Here is a 19,811-nt window from a genome sequence, read left to right on the forward strand (position 1 = left end):
GCTCCTACAGTTACAATGTTAAATAGATTACTAAGATTAGTAGAGATACTATATAGTATGAGAATAGTTGTTACTATGTAAACCTTGATTTTTACAGATTAAAAGGCCTGGAACAAATTACAAAGGCTACTATGCTTGGTCATCTGCTTCCTGTCCTTCTGACATCTCTGATGCATCCAAATCTGCAAACTTTAACTATGGCTGATGCCTTGATGCCTCAGCTGGTGCAGCTGGTTCTTTACACAAGTCAGGTATGGCCTTTGTGTCAGCAATCGCACGCAACATCTCTTTTCCATTGTAGGCATTCTAAAATGCTGTAGATCTTGGTCAACCTTCTGCAGTGATGCACAGGTCATAGTTCAAGAATTGCTCAGCAGTGCCAAAAGCACTAGTAGCTGTTGTACCAAGTAATCATTAATTGCCAATAACAGTGTACAGTATAATTCTTAATGTTTCAATAACTCAATCCTAAAATAGTTTGCTATTTGTACGTTTCTAACATTGTATGTTTTGTCCCACAGACTGCACTGCTGCTTAAAACTCAGTCTCCAGTTTTCTCAGAACTAAACAGTTCACCCAGTGGTGTGTCAGAACAGAAAGGGAAGTTGTTACCTGATGAGAGGTGACTCTTTTTTTCACATTTGGGTCTGTTCACAGAATAACATTAAGTGCTATATTGATTTGACCATTGTTGTGGAATAAATCTTAAAGCAGCGTTCTTAAAAATTAAAAAAAATATAATTAAAAAAATATATATATTATATAAGTCTGTCTGAGAGAGAGAAGTCATTATAAAAGGTGGTCTATTCTAAAATTGTTTTGCATGTGGAATTAAGTGCTTGATCTCTCCAAGGTATTTCCACAGGGCTTGGTTTATTTTGTCTTTTCCTTTACCTCAAGCATGAGGTGTTAATTCTAGATGCTCTTCTTAGAAGACATTAAACTAAGGAAAACCATCATGAGAAGATGTAAATTACCCTAGGGTCATGAGATACAGTATTAAAATAATATTGGAAAGATATTAAGTAATTTAATTTACATAGAGTAATATAACAATTTCAAGTTCTGCATTAAAATCTTGTGTCTCAAATCAAGGCTGAGCGGTTTCTGCTTAGAAACAGAAAAGCTCAGCTAAATTAAATAAAACATGCTCATCATATCTATTTGCAGTATTGCAGAATCTGTAGTATTGAACAACTTGTGATTACATATAATGTGTGTGAAAACTCTGAAGAGTTTATTTTCGTTTCTCTCCCAAATTATAAGCTTCAGTGAAATAATAAGCATATTGTTTTATGACAATGTAATCAGTTTTAAGTGTTGTCCTAGTAGGATTTTTTTAGCATTTCCAATCATATGTTTGAACCCTTATATAATACTATTTACTCTTTTTTTTTAATGGCACATTTAATTTGTTTACCATAATTTGGAAATTTGTAAGTGTAGGGAAAAGTTCAGATTTGACAAGTTCGAGATTGGCATAGTTATCTGTGTTAGAGAGAGTTCATGCTGTTTAAATTCTGCACGTTCCCTCGGTACAACTATGCATAAAATAAGGAGTCACTACTCTGTGCCTCTGTGTATCAATACTGGGAGGTGTTTACAAGTACTTTATAATTTGATGTTTGAACATATAGTACAATTCTGTGTGTTGAATTTCAGAAACTGATTTTTTGCTGTTATTTCAGAATGCTGGAAGAGAAGGAAGAACCAGGTTTTCTTACAGGCTTGAAGATCCCTGCTCCCTGGGCTGCTGGGAAGACTGTAGAAACAGTTCATCCTGTCAGGGATAACTATAAATTTAAAGAAACTGTACATATTCCAGGAGCCCGCTGTTTATATCTTAGATTTGACAACAGATGCTCTTCACAATATGATTATGACAAGGTAAGCTAGGGCCAATTCAGAAATTCCTTCTTTCATATATATTTCTGTGAGCAGCACTTCTCATTTTCATCTTTTCTGCCCCTTGGCTTTCTTGGCACCTTACTGCCAGCGGACAGGGTAATGAAGGAGGTTTTAATTGATAAGATATTAGTGTGCACTAATGTTACGGTCTACTTACTTCAAGGTTGTAAAGTACACAATGCAAAGAGGTTATTTCTTGCATTGTACAAGTGTGAATAACTTTTCAAAGGAGTCCTTGAGTTCTCAGCACAAAGAAGATTAGACTTAGCTCAGTGATAGAAAATGTACAACTTGTTGACATGAAAAGGGAGGGAAGTGAAGATAGACAATTCTTGTTTCATTTCTATTATTCTTGGAGAAACAATCCAAAAATAGTATGTGTCTAATTCCTTTGGTATGTTGTTTCAGAACATAATATCTAGTGGTTGTTTCACTGTTTAAAACCTATCAATAGCATGGATCTTTTTGTTAAGAGTTAGACTCTATAATTATAAAAGTTTTGGCCACAGATATCAGAAGTAGTGGTAGTTATTAAATAGATAAAATATTGAAACACCTGCTAGCTCCAGAGGTGTGGGCTTTTTGTTTTTCTCCATAAACTCATAACTCTTCCACTCTTCTAAGCTCATTTCGTAATGGCTCAGATTCTAAAAGTTTGATTTCCTTCTCATTATTGCTGTTGATAATGTTTTGTTATTTCTCAAATTTTAATCTAGCTGCCTGCTTTGTAGATCAGCACAGTTTGTTTAAACTGGGCAGAACTAGAAAGGTTACTTTTTTAGATTAATAAATAGCTTGTTTACATGGATTAATAGGAACAACTACCTTCAATTTCAAGAACACAGCTAATAGCACCCATTTTCCTTTGTATAATCAAGGAGCTATTTGTACTGCTTATGAATTGTTGCCATATATTCCTCAACATTATAGAGCAAGTCCTGTGATACTGTCATTAACGCCATTCACTACTAGTTAAGCTCCTCCAGAAATCTTTGGGTCTTACTATGTTCCTAGTGAAGTCAGTGATAAAATACCAACTTCAATGGGAGCAGGATCAATCCCTTTATTTTTAGAGGCAGTATGTTCTAGTTAGCTCAGCATGAGGCCTGCAAGTTAGGATTTCTTCTGATTTTTCTGCTCCCAGTTATGCTGCTGACTTGCTATGTCACCTTGGGGGCAAGTCATTGAACTTCCTCTCTGCCTCAGTTTCCCCATCTGTAAAATGGGGATAATAATACTTGCCAACTCACCTCACAGGGCTCTTGTGAGGATTTGTTAATGTAGATAAAGCGCTTTGAAAATATGAAGCGCGGTGTAAGTGCTAAGTATTATTATTATTATTAGATTTTCTTGTTTTTCTCTTACAGTCTAACAGTGTATTTTATGTTTTGAAGTTGGTGATCTATGCTGGTCCTAACACAAACAGTAGGAAGGTTGCTGAGTATGGAGGCAATACACTGGGATATGGCAGCCGTAGTGTCTTAGGAACTGGTTGGCCGAAAGACTTAGTAAAGGTACAGTATTATAATCCAACAATATTTCACATAGAAAAATCCTCTTTGGAAACCCTGTCAAGTCTGTTTTAAACCTTAGAGCAATGAAGTCCAAGCTTTTAAGTGTGTGGTTATCCATGATGAGATTGCTTCTTAAGTGGGCTGTTATGTCCTTGGGGAACAACTTTTAACTTACCCGTAATTATGTGTGATTCTTCTCTTTGAGTTTACCTTGTTTTGTTACCTCTTACTGGAATTCACTAGTGGTGTGTTCCAAGTCCTGGAATTTCTAATGGTATTGCTGTTCTCATAAGTATATCTTCCTAGGAGGAATTTTTGCCCTGTCTGAGGCTGTGCATATTTTTTTAAGGCCCATGGGCATGATTGCATTTTTTTTCTAATAATAGCCCACAAATATAACAAGTTGTAAATATAGCAACTCTATGACCATTTGTGTAGTGATTTAAAATTATATTGGATACTTTTTCAGTAAAACTAAGATTGAAAAATATCTCAAACTTGTCAAAACTTCATTATTTCTAGAATTTTGCACTGTTTCCTCAGATTGCATTCAGTGTTTTTTATTGTGTTTGTGCTGCTACATTGTCCCATGCTAAATCTGAGCTTGTATACATAACAAAACATAATGCCAAAAAGAAGAATAAGAAGTAATGAACTGGAAGGCAACTTCAGACAAGCACTACATTGTTAGTAATTAATGGAATTTTGGTGAATTTTCAGACCTAGATTTCATATTGTTCATTTAGCAAAATCTTCTGTTAGAGCATTGACGTTCATCTTGAAGAGCTTGTCTGCCTTCCTGCCTTAAGGAAGGGAGTTATTGATTATTGCCTGGTCTTTGCAGACAAATAAAGGAAGTGTTTTGATAAAAATTAAGGCCACGTAACATGGATTGACTTGGTAAATTCTGCTTGTGACTCTACGACCTTTTTGTTGTTTTGCTGTAATTAGCCAGCAGCAAAGTTAAAATATGTTTGTCCACTAAAAGATACTCTTACAAAAAGAGAAGAAATTCAAAGTATATAATTGAAGATAAAAATAATACTTAGATAACTGTCATCAAAAATATTAGTCCATAAATTAAGGCACTTTTATGAAAATCCTCTTTGCGTCAATTCTTAAATGTATCTCTTATTTGTTTTTGTTTTGTTTTGTTTTCCCTCCTCCTACCCTTCAAAATTTTAAGGTGGAAGGAGATACGGTCACCTTCTCCTTTGAAATGCGGAGTGGTCGTGAGCACAACACTCCAGACAAAGCTATGTGGGGCTTTGCTTGCACTGTTCGAGCACAGGTACTCAAACGTGACAGATTCCATGGGACAGGTTCAGCTTAAACTTATCTTCTGTTACATACTTTAAATCTAATAGAAGTACGCCTCAAAAATGAGGCTCAGTTTTAAGATTTAAAACAGTAACAGCTTACTGATTTTGATTGTAAAAACAAGACTTTTTTACAGTGTAAAAGAAATCCATTTTAGACATTTAGCATCCTTAGCTAGAGATGCCCTGCAGCATGGTCTGTAGCATGCTCAGTGCTTTATGAAGATGTCTTACTTATCTCTTGTCATTGGCACTGGACTTGGATGAAGTCAGTAACATCTATTGCTGCTTGTAGATGAGCATTTCTCTGAAGAGATGTTTGAAATTACTCCAGGGGGTGGGGGGAACTTGAACTCTTGAGGAGCTAGGATGAGGTCTGAGATGAAAGATATGCAGGCCAAGGACTGATTGAACCAAAAATAACTTTACCACTTTTTTTTTTATCTTGGTTCAGGGAAAAAAAATGGCTCAAATCTTTTCTTTATTGTCTTGAGTTGTTATATATTGCTTTTAATTGTTAAAGCATTATTTCAGTATACCTCTCCCTAAGATATACAGATATCCTGTTTTGAAATACGTTAGGGAAGGACTTCATGGTTGATTGACTTGTGCAACTTATTGCTATTCCTACTACAGGAGTCTTCAGAGGATGTGTCAGGAGGCTTGCCATTCTTAGTTGACCTGGCACTTGGCCTTTCTGTGTTAGCTTGTTCTATGCTTCGAATTTTATACAATGGACCAGAAATTACCAAAGATGAAGAAACCTGTCAAGAGCTTTTAAGATCTAAACTATTACAAAGGTAAACAAAGAAATTTTGTTTGGAGGGGTGGGAGAGAGGAGGAAAAAATATATTTATATATATATACACACACATATATATTCATATATGTATGTATATATATCCTTTTCATCCATTTATCTTGTTTTTCCAGGTGCCAGTGGCAGGTGGAAGCTAATGGTGTAATATCTCCAGCCCTTACACCAAGTCCTTCTCCACTGCCTCTTACTATAGATGAAGACAGAGAATTTACATATCCTTCTGATGTTCTAGTGCCTCCCGTTGGACACTATTTTGATCTGCCTAGGATTAGGCTACCTCCAGGAATCATGATAAAACTCAGGGAAATTTCTGGACGTGCTCGGCCTCAATTTAGACCTAGTATAAAGTAAGTAGTCATTTGCTCTATGTCAGCTTGATGGCATCATTTAATGTGGTGTAAATACCTGTTTGTGAATGCGATGTCTAGCAAGTTGCAAATATGAATTGTTGAATTTTGTTCATTATTCTTGCTTAATCAGCTTGGTTTTACCTATAACCCTAGGGAAGTGATTCAGCCTGAAGTAATGGAGGAGATGGTAGTTTCATGTGTGATTAAACACTTGAATTTGGTTGATGCACTCCAGTCCCTGATAAACTTCCAGTATCAGGAAGAACATGCTGAGGAATATGATTTACTTTGTAAAATTATGGGAGAGACTTTTAAGAAGTTAAATGCCATGGAGAGACAACTACAGGTAAAAATAAAATTACACAAATAGAACATAAGAAAACATAAGTCTTCTTGTTTGTTTGAGAATAAAGGTGCATTAAGAACATTTTAGAAACCTAAAAATACGAAATGTGTATTTTTTTCTTTAAAGATCTCTTCTATTTACTAAGATGAACAAGTACATTAAGTCTTATTTTTGTTTCTTTGTTAGAGTGTGGCTGAACTGGAACAGAAATGGCAGAATGAGGTAGATGATGCCATGCATGGAAAGCTGGAGAACAATGTTCCATTCTTTTATGATTATCACTTCAATGAGGTAAGCATTGCGGCTGCTGTATGTGCTCATGCTTTAGGCTGCTCTTTCAATACATGTTCATCCATTTCCTTTGCTTTGATTAGAGCAAGATGAAAGAACTGGAACTTCTGTGCTCAATGAAAGAGGTTTCTTTTGATGGAAGTGATCTCGAGAATGTGGTCCTGGCGTTAAGGTTAGTAGCTAGATGTTGAGTGCACCATTTTAAGCAGCTGTAGAATTTCTGTGAGTTCTGTAAGAAGGTGTGCAGGATTAAGGTTGCATATGTTCATAAAATACTGAAGTTGGCCCTTCAATCTCATTATACCATCTGACACTTAATGATGTGAAATAGAAGCTGGCACTAAATGTTTTCAAAACAAAAAAAAGCTTGTAGACCTATGGAGAAAAACAATTTTTGGAATCGGAAACAATCAGATGAACTTCTAATCAGGGATACAGATACTTAGAAACTTAATTTTTCTGTCTGTCTAGCAATATGATTAAAACTTTAGAAACACTTGTCCTAAGCAATTAATGTTAGTACCTACAGCTGGGAATACTTAACAAATCATCTAGTTAGTTCTTTAATGTTTGTTCTGCTTTCTACTTTGGCATAAAAAGTAGTTTGACACTGTGTCTTCTTTAAAATAACTTTTCTCACAGTTTTCCAGAAGGCAGTACAACGTAACTGAGTCTTATTCTGTTTTCCTTTTTCACAATCTCAGAGAGAAATTTTTTCAAGAAGTGAATTCACTGATTCAGAGGACCTATCATCCCCTAGCAAAAACCAAAACATTAGTTAAGAGCTTGATGAACAGAGCAGAGCTGTTATTACATGTCACTATTGCAGCACAGTCTGGCATCACAAGAAGTATATCTGGTACCCCTGCAGAGACTCCAGGTAAACATCTCATTACCAGCATTATTCTTTTTTTCTTCACCCCTCAAGATATAGCCCATCCAGTCTTTTACTGGAATGTCCACAGTGATTTTTAAAAGCAATTAGTAAATAACCTACTACACCAGGAGTAATGTTCTTTCACATTGTATAATATTGCAGCCTGTAAATCAGCATCTGAAACAAAAGTGATATCTCATGCAGTCCGCCAGCCCGTCTTCCTTCGCAGTATGTCAGCACCATCTGACTTAGAAATGATTGGTAACGAAGATATTGAGTTTGCTAGATCAAGTCAAAGGTATACAAGGCTTTATTCTACTAAGCTGCTGTACAGTGATGTGGCCTGTGTTGTTAAGTGATATGCTTGCAAAGTTTACCGTTATTTTTGTTGTTGTTGTTTTAATTGGGTCAATGTAACTGGAACTGTGCCTAATTATTCTATGTTCTCATAGGCGACGCCACGTTACCAGCCACAGAAGTAGCTCTTTCACTCTTCTGCAGTCACTGACCATTGAGGATAGCAGAGATAAGCCTACGTACAGTGTCTTACTGGGGCAACTGTTTGCTTTCATTGGAACAAACCCTGACCAAGCGGTGAGTCATTTAAAATGTTCTAAATCCATTATATTTTCAAATTCAAACCTCCATGCTTATGGGAGGTGTCTTGTTTGTGTCATTTAACAAGAAAAATAAATAAATGTAATATCTCGTAGGTATCCAGCAGCAGTTTTCTGCTAGCTGCTCAGACCAGGTGGCGTCGTGGGAACACAAGGAAGCAAGCCCTAGTGCACATGAGAGAGTTGCTGACAGCAGCTGTTCGGGTTGGTGGTGTGACACATCTTGTAGGCCCAGTGACCATGGTACTTCAAGGAGGACCAAGGTTTGTTTGTTTTTTTCTCTAAAAATAATTTAAAATTTTGGTCTCTGTAGAAAGTAGCAAATTGCATTGCATAGAACAAACTGTGAGAAGTGATTAGTTGTGTGGGCTTGAGTTTGCAGAACTAAGCTTTTAACAACCCCTTATATTGCACTTTCTGGGGTGAAAAGGTGGAAGCTTTTAAGAAATACTTCTATTTGGCAGTAGATGAACTTTTCCTTTCATACTGATGTGACATTCACAGGTGGGTTTATAGGGTATCTTATTACCTTGGCTGATACTAAATTCACTTCAATTAGGTATTAGTGTAGATATAGCCAATACAAATACTATCATCTAAATATTTTGCAATTATTTTGTTTGTAATCAAATTTCAGTCATGTCTCAGGTAAAACTTACTACCTTGTTTACATGTATCTCACATTAAAGCATTAAATAAATTACTTGCTGTTTTGATTCTAAATCTTCCTTGGGTAGTTCTTAATATATGATAATAATTTTAAAGCTATATTTGGAAACTCATTTTATTTAACCTAGAAAATTATGATTTCAAATGTCTTACTGCTAACAGAATTGAAGAGCTCACGTGTGGCGGGATGGTGGAACAAGTCCAGGAAGCTTTTGGCGAGACTATGACGTCCGTGGTCTCTCTGTGTGCTCGCTACCCCATTGCTTGTGCAAATAGCATTGGCCTCTTATGCACTATACCTTACACAAGGTACGAAAGTATTTCCTACAGAAAGGGAAGGAAAGGATCTGCAGTTGTCCTTATTAGGTTTTCCTATAAGGAGAAGTGTTGAATAGTATACTTCCTTTTTTCATAACGAGGAGTATCTGAGAACATCCTGTTAAATTGTCTCAGCATACAGAATTTCATCTAGGGAGGGGAAGGGAGAGGGAAAACCATCTAATTCTTCTGTTAACTCGGCAATTAATTACTTTGCAAATTCTTGATTATCTTTGAGTCTGTTGTTACTGACTGAAAAGTTACTGAATTTCTCTTCTGATACAGGAGCGAAGAGAAATGTTTGGTACGGAGTGGCTTGGTACAGCTTATGGACCGGCTCTGCAGTTTAAGCAGCCAGACGGAATCCAGTTCGAATGAAAAACAGACTAAGAAACAGAAGGTGGCCACCATGGCTTGGGCTGCCTTTCAGGTGCTAGCCAATCGATGCGTTGAATGGGAGAAAGAGGAAGGTAGGGATGCTGCCAGTTGTACTTCTGTTGTGTGCCTGAGAACTGTCCAAGTGCATGAGAAGTGGTGTGAACATGTATTTAAAATAGGGCATTCATTCACTGACTTCAGTAGTGTTTCGGTTCCTTAGAACATGCAAATGGATATAAAAGTTTTCTTGTTGGTGTTGTGTGGTTTGTTTTGTTTTTTCATGCTAGCTTCCCCACCATCACCTTGTGTCTGTTCCAAATTTATTGATTGGATGTTGTATTAGGCTTTATTTTTAATTCAAAACATAAAATTTTATGTTTCAATGTGCTGGAGCAAAACAAAAATATTTTTGACTATTTTCAGTGTGTGGAGAAGGAACCTGTAGATAGGTACATCCATTTTTGTTACTTATAATTGCGTGTTCTTGAATTACTTTTAAAGGTGGTTCAACAGAAGCTGTTCACTCTGGTCTGGCTCGTCAGGTCTCCAGCCTTCTTACCAATCACCTTGCACGAGCCACAGAGTGTTGTGGTAATCAAGCTGCAGGAAATGATGCACTTCAAGATGTTCTCAGTCTTCTTAATGACCTGTCAAGGTACTAGGCCTTTGTTTCTGGAATATTTATATTTTTTCTGTGTAAGAAAGCAGGTGGGGGTTCTTGTTTTTTTTCTGACAGTAGTGAAAGTAAAATAACTTTCAAACCATTCTGAAACCTGACTATAAACTGACACTTTTTTCAGTCTCACTGTTTAATCAGTGTTATCAAGTGTTATGTAAGAACTGTTGCAGATCAAATCTTGTCAGATGTATTTTTTAAATATATCTTTTAAATAATAAATTCATTTGTTTTTCATTTCAAGATCACAATCAAGCATTCCTTTTTTTTTTTTTTTCTAACAGCAGTTAATTAGATTTTTTTTCCTCCCCCTTTCAGGAGTCACATAGGTAAAGCTATCCTGAGCCAGCCAGCCTGTGTGTCCAAACTTCTGTCACTTCTCTTGGATCAACGTCCTTCTCCAAAATTGGTTCTTATAATCCTCCAGTTGTGTCGTGCTGCACTACCTCTCATGAGTGTTGAAGACTGTGGAAATGTGGAACTGCCTCCCTGGAGTTACTCTGTACCCTCACTGAACAGTGAACAGGATGATCCAAGTGACCCAGCCTCCAAGATCGCGTCTCTGCTCTTAGCAAAGCTGGCAGATTATGTAGTACCAGGTACCAGCATCTTTTGGTGTCATGCTAATTTGAGAAATTGCCAAGCAAGTCCTCTTTCTGCAAAGAGCTTCTGTGTTGACAGAAGGCTTGCGTAGGAAAAGGTATATGATATGTTGGTGTTCAAAGTTTATGATATTTCTGTAACATTTCTATCTGCCACTTTTAACTGTTTTCTGACTAGAATCTATGTCACAGTGACAGATGCATCTCGAGGGTTTTTTAGCATTAGTTTCCAGGCCAAGAAAGTTTGTTAATAGCACTCATACTATCTATTTGTTTATTCCTTTCTAATTCAAGGATGCCAGACAGTTCTTTCTCCAACTGCCTCTGAACCAGATACTGCTTTAGCAAAAACCAGCCCTAAGAATTCCATAAAAGGCGATAAAGATCCTGGAGAAGAAAGTGAGGCAGTGGATGGCAAACTTTCTATTTTTATTCATAAACGGGAAGACCAGTCATCCCATGAAGTGCTTCAGCCATTACTGAGGTAATCTTAACTCATTGGATTAGAATTAACAGCCAATTCCATTTCTTTTTCTTCTTTTTTCTTTAAGTGCTGCAGCTATAGGAAAAAATGCATCCTAGACATAACAGTAAATGGGAAAGCAAACAAAATGTCTTCCCAATGTACCGTATTTCCTGGCAAAGAATAACACAATGCAAGAATTGTCTACAGGGCTTATGCAGAATGTAATCTTACCTGAATTAAAATGTACATCACTATACTGAATTTCTGGAAGGTCAGCATCAGAGAGGATCTAAATGTTTCTTAAAGTTTTCTCTTGTAGAAGACTACTGGTTAGAGCAGTAAAGCTAAAACAGACCAGTGTATACAGATATGTAAAAGAAAGAGGAGGGTGTGAGAGAGCATGACTTGTTTTCTTTTTGGCTTGCTTACAAGCTATGTAAAACACTAGCAAAAGAACATTTTGCTCTATCTGTAAAAGATCACACTACTTAAATGATAAGTTCAGTTTTTCTGATGGAATATCTTGTTAGAAATATTAGACTATGTAGGACTCACAGAACTATGGGAAAAAAATGTCTTTAAAAGTTTTGCTCTTAATAAGGCATAGACTGGATAGTAACTTGCTAGCTTCTTCAATATTCTCCAATAGCTTCTTCAGTATTCTTAGTATGCAGTCATATCTGCCTAGATTTGTCAAATAACCAACATTATCACCTTCTGCGTTTTGCACTATTTGTCTCATCTCCTCCCACTCTGTCAGTTTTGTACCCATGCTTTAAAACAACACTAAAAGATGCAGTTGTTGGATACTCTTAGATGAAACTTTAACTCAGCACCCTTAGGCATTTGTGCTCAGTAAAAATCAATTTTGTTAGGCTTCTTTTTGAGGAGAGAAGGGTTAAATTGCTAGCAAATAACTGCATTCAATAGCAGTTAATTCCTGTTGTAAATTACAGTATAATTGTGTATGTTCTAATTGATATATCAAGTCTTTCTGTTGCTGTTGAGCAGTGTAGTTGCAAGGGTTGCTTTGAAATCATTTAAAAATAAGCATAATACATTAAATTGGGCTGTATAATTGAGATTTTTTTCCACCAACATAAGTAAAACTAATGTGTTTTAATTTTCACTCTAATAGTAGCTCAGAAGGTCGTCCATTTAGACTTGGAACTGGAGCCAATATGGAGAAAGTGGTGAAAATGGATCGTGACATGACTAAAGTAAGGAAAGAAATAGAGAAATACTCAAAGTCTTAAAAACTGGTGGCCAGTCAGAGCTCTGTTTTCAATGATGTTAAATCCCCTGTTACATGTTGTTTCTTTTTTTTAGCTTACAAAACAGTTTAGAAGGAAAACTCTATATAATGTTAGCTTTAGAGAGTTATTGATGTAAATAGTAACAAATGCTGAAAAATAATACTTTCTCTAACTATTGTAGGTCATGTTTAAGCTCCTTTAATATTCACGTTCCATAAGTGTTTAATGCCTGTTCTTGGTGTGAACTTTAAGCTACCTATTTAAACTCAGTTTTTATATATATTTTCAGACATACTCAAGAGAATTTTTACAGAAATATTCATGAGTACTTATTTGCTGTTTTTTTTTGTGTATTGTTTTCTGGTCAGAGAAGAGAAGCTATTATGCTAAGAATAGAACATCTAAACACACTGACTCCACACTAATACCTGATCTTTGTATATGGGGGAGAAAAAAAGAGTTTGTCTCATGACTGGTAATGCATACAGAGGAGGATGTTTTGATGTCTTCCCAGTGCTTTTATGTATTCAGGAGTAGAGTTAAATGCCAATACACTGTAACTAAATAGAACTAACATTATTTTTCTTATGACAACTATTTTCAGAGTGGTTGCTGTGAAGTTATTACAGAAGAAGCTGCTGCAGCTCTTCGCAAGGCAACTAAGTGGGCACAGTCTGGTCTGATAGTTAGTGTTGGGCCACCCATAGAAGCTGTTAATCCGGAAACAACTAGTGGGATGTCCACTGGGGACAAAAAGAAGACTGCACAAACATCTATTTGCAGAGAGAGAAATTCTGAGCTTGCCAGGTAGGTCACTTTGATTCTATACTTGGAATACATTCTACTTTTTTTTATATATTCTGGTATTTGTAGCACTCTCAAAAATAGTTTGGAGGTTCATAAACTTCCCTTTTTTGTGCGGTATATTGTTGCTGGTAGCTGAATGTTCCTTCCTTCTATTGTTTTGCAAATTTTTCTTTTCTTTGTGTATAGGACGGACCCTGTAAGACCATTCATCAGTGGTCACGTTGCAAACAGCATGGCAGCAGAGGTGATCGCTTTGCTACATAGCTTGTTGATGGCACCAGAATCAAATGCAGCTCAGATATGGACAACAACTGCTGAAAAAGTAAGCAAGCAGAAGATCAGATACCAAACTGTGCACCAAGAATACATTCAGTAATGAAGGGAACTTAATTATCAGCAACCTGGAATAGTTCAGGAAACTGCCATTTTGTAACATATTGAACCAGGATGTGTCATTTGCATATATGTAGTTATCTTGCCTTTGCTAGGTAGCTACTCTGCCTTTGCTATGGAGTCCTCTCTGGCATGGCCTCTGAAGGTCTACAGCATTGGCCAGAAAATATATGGTGTATTGCTTTTATGTTCCTCTAAAAGCTTTAACACATAATCCGTTGCTTAGGCTAACTCCCTGAGTGAAGACTTCTGCTAATATTGTGTGTATATCTCTGTGATTCTAAAAGTTATTAGGGAACAGAGCTAGCTTTGATGGTATTCACACTTCAGAGGACTTAGAATATTCTGAGTTATATAATTCTCTTTGAGAACAAAAATAATTCTTCTGAGACTGTGTGGGCTGGAGGCTTGGGGTGTTGGGTTTTGTTTGAATTGTGCTTTGAAGTCATTATCTGGTATTTCTGCTTCTGTCTTCAGGTTCTGTCTCGGGCTCTGATGTACATTCCACAACTTGGGAAATATGCAGAGAGTATTTTAGAGAATGGGAGTAGCAGTGGAAGGAAACTTGCTAAACTTCAAAGAATTGCTCGACAGGCAGTAGCTGCCCTTTGTGCTCTGGGTGGCTTTAAGGAGACAATTAAAATAGGTTCTGAAGTTCAGGTAATCTGCTGCCTTTCACATTTTGTACCTTTAAATGACAACTTATGCTTTTGACCATGTTTTGCCTGCACTGGTATAACTGAAGCAGTGTGCAGATTGCCTGCAATTGTGAAGCAGTTTCAGTAACACTTACGTGGTGACTGCAGTTGTATGTTGAGTTTCTGCGTGGTGTTAAGCACTCCGTGTTTCTTGTTTGTGAAACCATAAATCTTATGTAAACCTTCTTTGGTTGTAGGTTTTAGGTAAAGGAATAGCAGGAAGCATTGGAGTTGTGGCATCTATTAATGAACAAGAAGGTATAGCAACGGTCAAATTTCCACCTACCAGTATAGACAGTAGAAAGACCTCACAAGCATCAGACACATTAACTATTCCATTGTCTAGGCTCTGTGTTCCAAGATCTGAGGTACGGTAGCCTTAAGAATCTGATATAAAGTATAATATCAGTTGTATTTTGGTTTTTGTTTTGTCACAGCATACTGGCAATTAATCTGCAGCATGTAAAATGTCTTTCATCTTTGATTAAAGATGGCTTGTGAAGTTTGCCTCATTTTAACCATCTCTTAATATCTATATTTAAGTTTTCATGCAAGTAACATAAATATTCACCTTTTGGTGCTTAAAGATGTTCCGTTGCATACTGTGGTGGGATTTTTGTGTGTGTGTTGTTTGTTGTGTGTTTTTTTTTTTTTTTGCTTGCTTTGGTTGGTGGTTTGGTGCTGTTTTTGTGATAGTACAAAATGAGAATTAACTCCAGGTAATAAAACGCCCTCATTTCTTAGAAACTAACTACTTGAATTTAACTTTTTACCGTGCCCCCCCACCATCAGGCATTGCCTCTTCATAAACTGTCCATTACTGAGAAGGTAGTACAGGCAGTCCAGTCCATGTTGCTTCCTCAGGAGGGAAGTCTATCTATTCACACCTCACTTCCTGCAACAGGAGATGGCTCAACTCCAGTAATGGCAGTGGTCCGGCTTCTTGCTGAAATAAGAACCAGGTGAGTTGTTGTTTTTCTGAAGCACTCCAGTCTGTTTTGTTGACGTACAAAAAATGTTCAAGTAAATTGCACGGGTTCTTGTTTTCTTCCTCTGTTGGTACTGACATGTGACATCAGGGGACAATGCATATTTGTTTGCTTCCTTAAGTACATTTAGTGCCTGGATGTTCTCAAAAAGAGCAACAAAAATGAAGTGTCCTCTGTAACACTGGCAATGTACTGAGCAAATGCTTTATGCAAGTAAATGCTAGGAAGCAGACAAAAGCTGTCACTGGAAGTTCCAATGGGTAGCTAAGCATCCAGATTAAAAAAAAAAAAAAAAAAAGAAAAAGATCAGTAAACATTCTGTCTTCTTTTAAAAACAGTCCTGAGTTTACTGAATTCAAAGTTGTCTTTACATGTATTGTACTCTTTTGTAATACTTTAAACATACTATTTTTCCATTAAGAGCATGCCTGGTGATGGCTCAGCTGTTAGAAGACAGCTCGTTCTGTGAAGAATTCATTCAACAGTGTCCAGCTGCTGTAGAAGTTCTTAATTTAGTAGCACAGGAATGCAGTCCTGGTAGGTATTCAGCACATTCTTGCAGCTTTGTCCTGTTCAGTTCAGAGATGTAACTGTTCTTAAAATCACTTCCATGTTTTGTTCTCCAGCTACTTAGTTTATGATAGCTAGTACAGGACAGCTGTCTTGTCAGTGGTAGGTCTGTTGTAATAGTAATACAAGGGTAGCTAATAATCAGGCTAAATCATTTCAACATTCGGCATAAAATTCAGGCCAGAATATGATTATGCTGTTGTCACAGGAGATGCAAGTCCTGGGACTAGCTCTTTAGTACTATGCTTCTGAAGTCTCTTTACTGCTCTTGCCTCTATTTTAAGCTACTCTTTATTCTTTGAAAATATCACTGATTTCTATAAGATCTCACGTAATAATGTATTTACTTACCAAAGAGAAATTAAACAAGAGGAAAACCATTGCTTGTATAAGATTGGATTTTGTCGTTGATTTTGTTAATTAGGTGAGAGAGACTTTTTAATTACATATCTTAAAATGTAAGTGACATATTTGTTTCTATTACAGTTATAAATGTAGAATTGTTGGACTTGAAGTTACTAGTTTTGCTTGGAACCTCATGACTTGATTTGGTTTGTTGTTTACAGGGGAGAGGCTCGTTGTTGTAGAAATGCAGTGTGAACGGTTAAGAATGTTGTATCGTGACTGTGCTCGACCTCCACCTCCTCCACTCCAAGCAGACAGAAGACAGGTGAGCACAGAAGCAGTGATGAGTATTCTGCCCCTTGCAAATGAAGTCAGCCACTGAGTGCAGAGGGTCTGCTTGTGGTGTTGGAGTCAAAGTGGTTGGATTTTATTTGAATATTTTAATATGAATTTGTGTAATGGGATGTGATTTCTTGTGGTTGAAGTTTTGGTAGTTGCATGTGCTGTCTTAAATGTGAATTTCATAAAATAGTGTATCATCGGATTTTGCAAGATGACTTCAAGTGTAATTAAAGTCAAATGTTCTGTTCTCGTTTACAGCCCAAAGAAATCACTTGGAGCCCATCAAGAGTGTTTCCCCCTGTACGAGCATGCATGTTTTCATCACATCTCACAGCTGTGACATTTTTGGCTGATCCTAGTGCTGGTGGGGGACTTCCTCGGGGCACATTTATTTATGCCACTTCGCCAGTTCCAGTGCAGGTAAGAATTCACAACCATACAACAGCTTGGTTTACTTAATATTCATTTGAGCATGATAAGACAGAAATTTTTCTATTTTACCTGTATCTTGTAATTAACGTTTTTCTATTATTTCTAGGCACCATCATTCTACTGGGAAATTGAAATAGTTTCCTATGGAGATACAGATGATGACACTGGTCCAATAGTTTCATTTGGATTTGCTACAGAAGCAGAGAAACGGGACGGGGCTTGGACAAATCCAGTGGGCACCTGTCTTTTTCACAAGTATGTTAGAGATGTACATCAAAAATCAGTTTTGCTCAGTAAATTCATATGCTCCTTAGAGAGAATACTGTAAGCACATTGTGGTAAGCAACATGTACAATTTAAATGAAACACTAAAGCGATTAACTAGAATATTTCTTTATCAAAATAACAAATGTTGAATTGCCTCTTGTCAGTATTGTAGGCTTGTATACTTCAACTGGTATCAAGTTGTAATCCATATTTGTTTCGGTGCTCTTTCTAATAATAATCTTTTTGTATTAATTTTTAGCAACGGGCGAGCAGTGCATTACAATGGGTCCAGCTTGCTACAGTGGAAGAGTGTTAGATTGGATGTGACTCTTTCTCCTGGTATGTAAGAGTACAGCTAATTTACTTAACTGGTATAACAAAAAGAAATCTCCTAAATGTAAGAGAAACTGGATGAGAAAACAAATAAATCCATGCTGTTCTTTTGGTGATTATATATTTTGATAGGTGATGTGGCTGGAATTGGGTGGGAAAGAACAGAAGGAACTCCACCTCCTCCAGGACAGCCAGCTAAAGGCAGAGTTTATTTTACGTATTGTGGGCAGCGACTTGGGCCATACCTAGAAGATGTCTCAGGTGGAATGTGGCCGGTTGTCCACATTCAGAAAAAGGTAAGCTTTGAACATAAATATATTGATAGATATTGAGATATTTATATATCAATTTTGATGCATTAGATAACATCCTACTAAAGAGGCTGAGATAAAACTAGCCCAATACATAGTGCTGAATATATAATAACCCTTCCACAAGCATTAAGTAAAGCAGGCTCAATACTTCCTCTGTAGTATTTCCTTCTATAAAATAGTAGAGTGATAGTTTTTACCTTTCCTGAGTTAGGCTGAGTTCTCATTCCCTTCCCAGTATTTGTTTTGGAACTTTTTGCCCTTGAAGACACTAACCATGCAGCTGGCTTGATGAGACTGCACTGTTTTGTGCTAGTAGCTTTCCTATTATTATTCCTTCCCAGCAGTGACCTTGCCATGAAATATGCTGTATCAGGAAGCTAGATAAAAGAGAAGGTTCAAAGTTGGCAGCTTAATGCCCTCCCTGCTGCATCCAGTTTATAGCTAGCAATGCTGGGAAAAATGTGTTATGGAGGAGTGATCAGCTTATCCTTTTGGCTGAGTTCTTAAAGAGCAAAGAGAAGGAACAAAACAACCCACAGATAATTTTGATTCTTTACCTGCATCTTGTTCCAGAACACGAAAGTCCGTGCTAACTTTGGATCTCGCCAATTTGCCTATGCTGAAGGACAAGCTCACAGGAATGCTGCTGATCTGTGTATTGACCTAGCTGAAGAAATAAGCGCCAACTTTGAAGCATTGCCTTTTGCCATGGCTTCTGATAGCGATAATGATGCTGGCACCAGTATAGCTTCTGATCCCGGGACCCATGGACCTCCCTGTAGAATTGCTGCTGTTGCAACAGCTCAACAACGTAAAGTGATGATTAATTTTTTTTTTAAATGTTAGAGAAAAAATTACAATTGATTAAATAGGATTTAAGCACATCCTGACTGCATTTCTTAGGTACTGCCTATTTAGGTAAAGCAGCACAATAAATATTGGAAAATACATGCTTATTTAATTTAAGACAGCAATTTAAAAAAAAAAAAAAAGTTACTGCATCCTTCCTTTATATGGATGCAATATATTTCAAAAATCTCATTGAATACTTTTACGTGCCTTCTAGTTTGCTATAGTCTGATGATTTCCATGTGTACTTTACAGAATATGACAGTGACACATCTTGCCACTATAAAATGGAACTAAGCTATGAGAACTTCATCACATCAGGGCCTGATCCTCATCCCCCTCCTATTGCAGATGATGAAAGTGATGATGATGACGATGATGATATTCCCAGGGTAAGCAATGTGGCAAGGCCTGCCTGCTCTAACTTGTAGTCTGAATATGGATCTTGTAATTCACATTTTTAAGTTTTGCTACACAAGTGTTTACCCTGCTTCCTTAAGGAAGATAGAGTTGTTAATAACTTTTTTCCTTTTAGTATACTAAATAACTTTCACCTTTGTAGGAGGATCACTATGCCCTGTTGGTTAAAGCCTGGGAAACTAAAGTTTTCCCTACAATTAGAAGAAGATTCCGTAACGAGGCTGAGAGGAAGTCTGGGTTGGATCAGATTAAAGGAGCTTTGCAGTTAGGTATGGCTAAGTTTCTTCCTGTGCTTATAGTTCCATGTGATGTGCAAGATAACATCTGTTTTATACGTCTTACTGTATTTGAGGCTGGAAAATAAATGTCTTCACTTATTGTTTTTGAAAAGTGTTCAGAATTTGTTTTGAGATCATGGTTTTTTCCTTACTTAACCTTTTCAATTGAGTTAACCTTTAAATAGGAAAAATGTTTTTAGAAATTGTGGAAAAATTTGTTGTGAAATTGTATGTGAATGCAGAAATACTTTGGAATGATAATTTGGGAAGAGATTATCTACATGCATTTTCTGTTTATGGCTACATCAATGCCAGTCTTTTGTGAAACTTTAAGGAGGGGTTTGTAAGTGAATACAGTTCTGGCAAG

At 36.8% G+C, this 19,811-nt stretch overlaps 1 protein-coding gene across 4 annotated transcripts in view; it reads left to right on the forward strand.

Annotated features, from left to right (window-relative positions):
- The window catches only part of HECTD4 (HECT domain E3 ubiquitin protein ligase 4), a 70,112-nt gene that overhangs the window by 29,591 nt on the left and 20,710 nt on the right, over nucleotides 1-19,811 (forward strand). For 3 of the 4 annotated variants that reach the window (XM_082774255.1, XM_082774256.1, XM_082774258.1), the window contains 34 exons: nucleotides 98-251; nucleotides 522-622; nucleotides 1,689-1,887; nucleotides 3,276-3,422; nucleotides 4,609-4,713; nucleotides 5,378-5,541; nucleotides 5,675-5,908; nucleotides 6,065-6,257; nucleotides 6,444-6,548; nucleotides 6,632-6,720; nucleotides 7,253-7,428; nucleotides 7,588-7,723; nucleotides 7,878-8,019; nucleotides 8,139-8,305; nucleotides 8,874-9,020; nucleotides 9,315-9,499; nucleotides 9,909-10,062; nucleotides 10,402-10,682; nucleotides 10,980-11,169; nucleotides 12,290-12,371; nucleotides 13,012-13,214; nucleotides 13,401-13,536; nucleotides 14,085-14,267; nucleotides 14,503-14,673; nucleotides 15,098-15,267; nucleotides 15,716-15,831; nucleotides 16,431-16,534; nucleotides 16,810-16,971; nucleotides 17,090-17,238; nucleotides 17,510-17,589; nucleotides 17,716-17,879; nucleotides 18,471-18,708; nucleotides 19,002-19,138; nucleotides 19,309-19,435. In XM_082774255.1, coding sequence (XP_082630381.1) covers nucleotides 98-251; nucleotides 522-622; nucleotides 1,689-1,887; nucleotides 3,276-3,422; nucleotides 4,609-4,713; nucleotides 5,378-5,541; nucleotides 5,675-5,908; nucleotides 6,065-6,257; nucleotides 6,444-6,548; nucleotides 6,632-6,720; nucleotides 7,253-7,428; nucleotides 7,588-7,723; nucleotides 7,878-8,019; nucleotides 8,139-8,305; nucleotides 8,874-9,020; nucleotides 9,315-9,499; nucleotides 9,909-10,062; nucleotides 10,402-10,682; nucleotides 10,980-11,169; nucleotides 12,290-12,371; nucleotides 13,012-13,214; nucleotides 13,401-13,536; nucleotides 14,085-14,267; nucleotides 14,503-14,673; nucleotides 15,098-15,267; nucleotides 15,716-15,831; nucleotides 16,431-16,534; nucleotides 16,810-16,971; nucleotides 17,090-17,238; nucleotides 17,510-17,589; nucleotides 17,716-17,879; nucleotides 18,471-18,708; nucleotides 19,002-19,138; nucleotides 19,309-19,435 — 5,291 coding nt within the window. The remainder of the gene's footprint in view (nucleotides 1-97; nucleotides 252-521; nucleotides 623-1,688; nucleotides 1,888-3,275; nucleotides 3,423-4,608; nucleotides 4,714-5,377; nucleotides 5,542-5,674; nucleotides 5,909-6,064; nucleotides 6,258-6,443; nucleotides 6,549-6,631; nucleotides 6,721-7,252; nucleotides 7,429-7,587; nucleotides 7,724-7,877; nucleotides 8,020-8,138; nucleotides 8,306-8,873; nucleotides 9,021-9,314; nucleotides 9,500-9,908; nucleotides 10,063-10,401; nucleotides 10,683-10,979; nucleotides 11,170-12,289; nucleotides 12,372-13,011; nucleotides 13,215-13,400; nucleotides 13,537-14,084; nucleotides 14,268-14,502; nucleotides 14,674-15,097; nucleotides 15,268-15,715; nucleotides 15,832-16,430; nucleotides 16,535-16,809; nucleotides 16,972-17,089; nucleotides 17,239-17,509; nucleotides 17,590-17,715; nucleotides 17,880-18,470; nucleotides 18,709-19,001; nucleotides 19,139-19,308; nucleotides 19,436-19,811) is intronic. The other variant, XM_082774257.1, reaches the window with a different exon arrangement.

The sequence above is a fragment of the Aythya marila genome, assembly GCF_965140915.1.
Source record: "Aythya marila genome assembly, chromosome: 17".
Classification (NCBI taxonomy): Eukaryota; Metazoa; Chordata; class Aves; order Anseriformes; family Anatidae; genus Aythya; species Aythya marila.